The 2791-nt window shown below is 46.3% G+C and overlaps 1 protein-coding gene across 1 annotated transcript in view; it reads left to right on the forward strand.

Annotated features, from left to right (window-relative positions):
• Positions 1-1993: 1993 nt before the first annotated feature.
• LOC106013328 overlaps positions 1994-2791 on the forward strand; it is a gene marked incomplete at its 5' end in the record, with an annotated part of 4929 nt that continues 4131 nt past the window's right edge. The window contains 1 exon segment of the mRNA XM_013088736.1: positions 1994-2273. Within this exon segment, the coding sequence (XP_012944190.1) occupies positions 1994-2273 (280 nt within the window).

A 2791-nucleotide genomic window follows, 5' to 3' on the forward strand; every position in this document is an offset into this window, starting at 1 on the left:
GATCTTTGCATACCTGGCGCGTCTGTTTTATGAGTTGATCGTCTTCAGTCGGACAAACGTTCTTTGGAATTTTGATTCTAACTCAACTCGCTTTCCGTGGCCCGTGCTGTGTGTGCTCATCTGGATGTTTTCTTACCGATGTCTGTGGTGTAACAGGTGAAATGATAACTTGTGTCACGACGCGGTGGAATCAGGCGCTCGTCAATTTTTGGCTATGTGGAGTTATTGGTATCATTCTAAGGCTTGTTCATTTGCCTATCTTTACGATTGAAAAAAAAACCGAAAACGTCTAGCTTGAATAAAAGTTGAGATATTTGTGATTGAAGGAGGTGGGGGTGGCCTGGTGTCTGAGGTAGAACTAGCTTGAAAATGACAGACAAAAGTTGTTAATTTCCAAAGCTTGAGAGTCCTTGGGAGCTTACAATTTACATTTGTTGTGCCTTTAATTAACGTTTTGCAGTAAAACCCGCTCATAAATGTCCTTGGATGGACATAAAAGATGTTGAGCCAAAAAACAAAAATTCGGAAATAAATATTGTCAAGCTGGCGGGAAAATGCCAATATCTTCGTTTTCATTATTTTGACAAGCGCCTGATTTCATTTCGATGCATCACATTCGCTTTCGCGCGAAAAACTGTGAGTTCAGTTCCCGCTCAGAGACGTTTGCTTTTTCGACTGTCTCTGGGATGTTGTATCGAGTATCGCCGTCTTTTTCTCGGAATGTCATATCGAGTATCTCGTCTTGCTGTGTGGATTTTGTATCGAATATCCCGTGCATTCTCCAAGGATGTTGTATCGAATATTTTCCATCTTTTCCCAGAATATTGTATCAAATAATATCTCCGTTTTTCTCTGTGGGTGGTTGGCAGGTGATCTGGTGTGGTTTACTCCTTCTTTCCAGTGAAAAATTTCTTTTCCGTGTCTCTCCTCCTTCTTTTCTTTGTGTGTTACTTCCCGGTAACATCTCTACTCTTAGGCACGTATATGCCCTTACTATATGTGAGGCAGCGTGGTGGAATCAGGCTGTCGTCAATTTTTGAGCATGTAGAGTTATCGGTATCATCTTAAAGCTTGTTCATTTGTTTCTATTTGGATGGAAAAAATATCAATTTATCTTGAATGCTAGTCGAGATATTTTCGAATGATGGAGGTGGGGGTCACCTGTTTTCAGAGGTAAAATTAGTGAGAAAATGGCCGCCAAAGATTACTTATTTCCTTACCTTAAGAGTCCGTGGTAACTGAAAATTTACATCTTTTGTGCCTTTAATCAACGTTTTTTCCAGAAAAATCCACACAGAAATGAGTTCTTTAATGGGCATGAAAGGTATTGAGCCCAAAAACAAAAAAATTGATACAAATTCACAAACCTGCAGAAAAATGCAACTTTCTTCACTTTGATTATTTTGACGAGAGCCTGATTCCACCACGCTGCCTCACATATTGCAAGTGCCGTAAAACTCTCACTAAAACAAAAATCAAATTTCTGATCTTCAACACTGACTTATATGACCGAACTGTTTGCAAATACCGCAAACTCTTTCTGGTGGCATCGGTAGCCTAGTGCTGCCGGACTCATCATAATCATGAGATGCGAGTTCGGGGGTTCGAGCCTCAGCTCGGTTCGACGTTGTGTCCCTGGGAAAGGCACCTTTCATGCAAGAATTTCCCTCTTGGCTCGGTCCTTTCGAAGATGGGCGTTAAACTTGGAGATCCCCCCTCTTAAATAACCTAATAGTGCTGATAGGGGCGTTAAATTCATACCATTTCACCATCTTTCAAACTCTTGCTAAAACTGAATTTACTCGTTAATCCTACCCTTACGCTTTGCATAGCAGTATGTCAAAATGATTTTTTTTTAGAAATACTGAAAGTTTTAAAGAGATCTTCGCACTAGAGGTATTCTTAAATGTGAAGAATACGACCCGGGTGGTGCAAAATGACCCCAGGGCGTACGGCTAGGGTTTAACAATCTCTCTTTTATTTCTACCCACAGGCCTTCCGGGCCTGTCTCGACCTCCAAGCTTCCGGTCATCCCGTCGGCCACGCCCCCTCCCGGCGAGAGCAACTGGTTGGTCCCCGTCAACCGGAAGCAGGACAGGGGCGGGGTCTACAGCAAGTCCGGCCTTGACCCCGACGAGAGCGACGGCCGGATGCACGTGCTGGAGACGAGGCTAGGGGTCACGGAGAAGTCCAATAGGGCGCTCATGGAGGAAGTGTTGAGGCTACACAGCGAGCTGAGGGTGAACGTGAGGAAGAATGAGGAGAACATCAAGGTGAGGGGAGGGAGAGGGGGAGGGAAGGGAGTGGGAGGGGAGGGAGAGCTGGGGGTCAACATGAGGAAGAATGAGGAGAACATTAAGGTGAGGGGAGGGAGAGGGGGATGGAGAGGGGGATGGAGAGAGAGGGAGAGTGGGATAGAGAGCGAGGAAGTGGGGGAGGGGGAGGGGGGATGAGGGAGAGATAAGGGGAGGGGAGGGAGGTTTGAAGGTGAGGTATTTACTGTGGTAGTACATGTTGTGTGGCCTCATGGAGGAAATGTTGAGGCTACACAGCGAGCTGAGGGTGAACGTGAGGAAGAATGGGGAGAAGATTAAGGTGAGGGGAGGAAGAGAGGGATGGAGAGGAAGGGGAGGGAGAGAGGGATAGAGAGGGAGGGGAGGGGTGGGGATGGAGAGGGAGGGGGAGGGAGAGGGAGAGGGGGATAGAGATGGAGGATAGAGAGACGGAGAAGTTGAACAGGGCGGCGCTCATGGAGGAAGTGTTGAGGCTACACAGCGAGCTGAGGGTGAAC

The sequence above is a fragment of the Aplysia californica genome, unplaced genomic scaffold, assembly GCF_000002075.1.
Source record: "Aplysia californica isolate F4 #8 unplaced genomic scaffold, AplCal3.0 scaffold00801, whole genome shotgun sequence".
Taxonomy (NCBI): Eukaryota; Metazoa; Mollusca; class Gastropoda; order Aplysiida; family Aplysiidae; genus Aplysia; species Aplysia californica.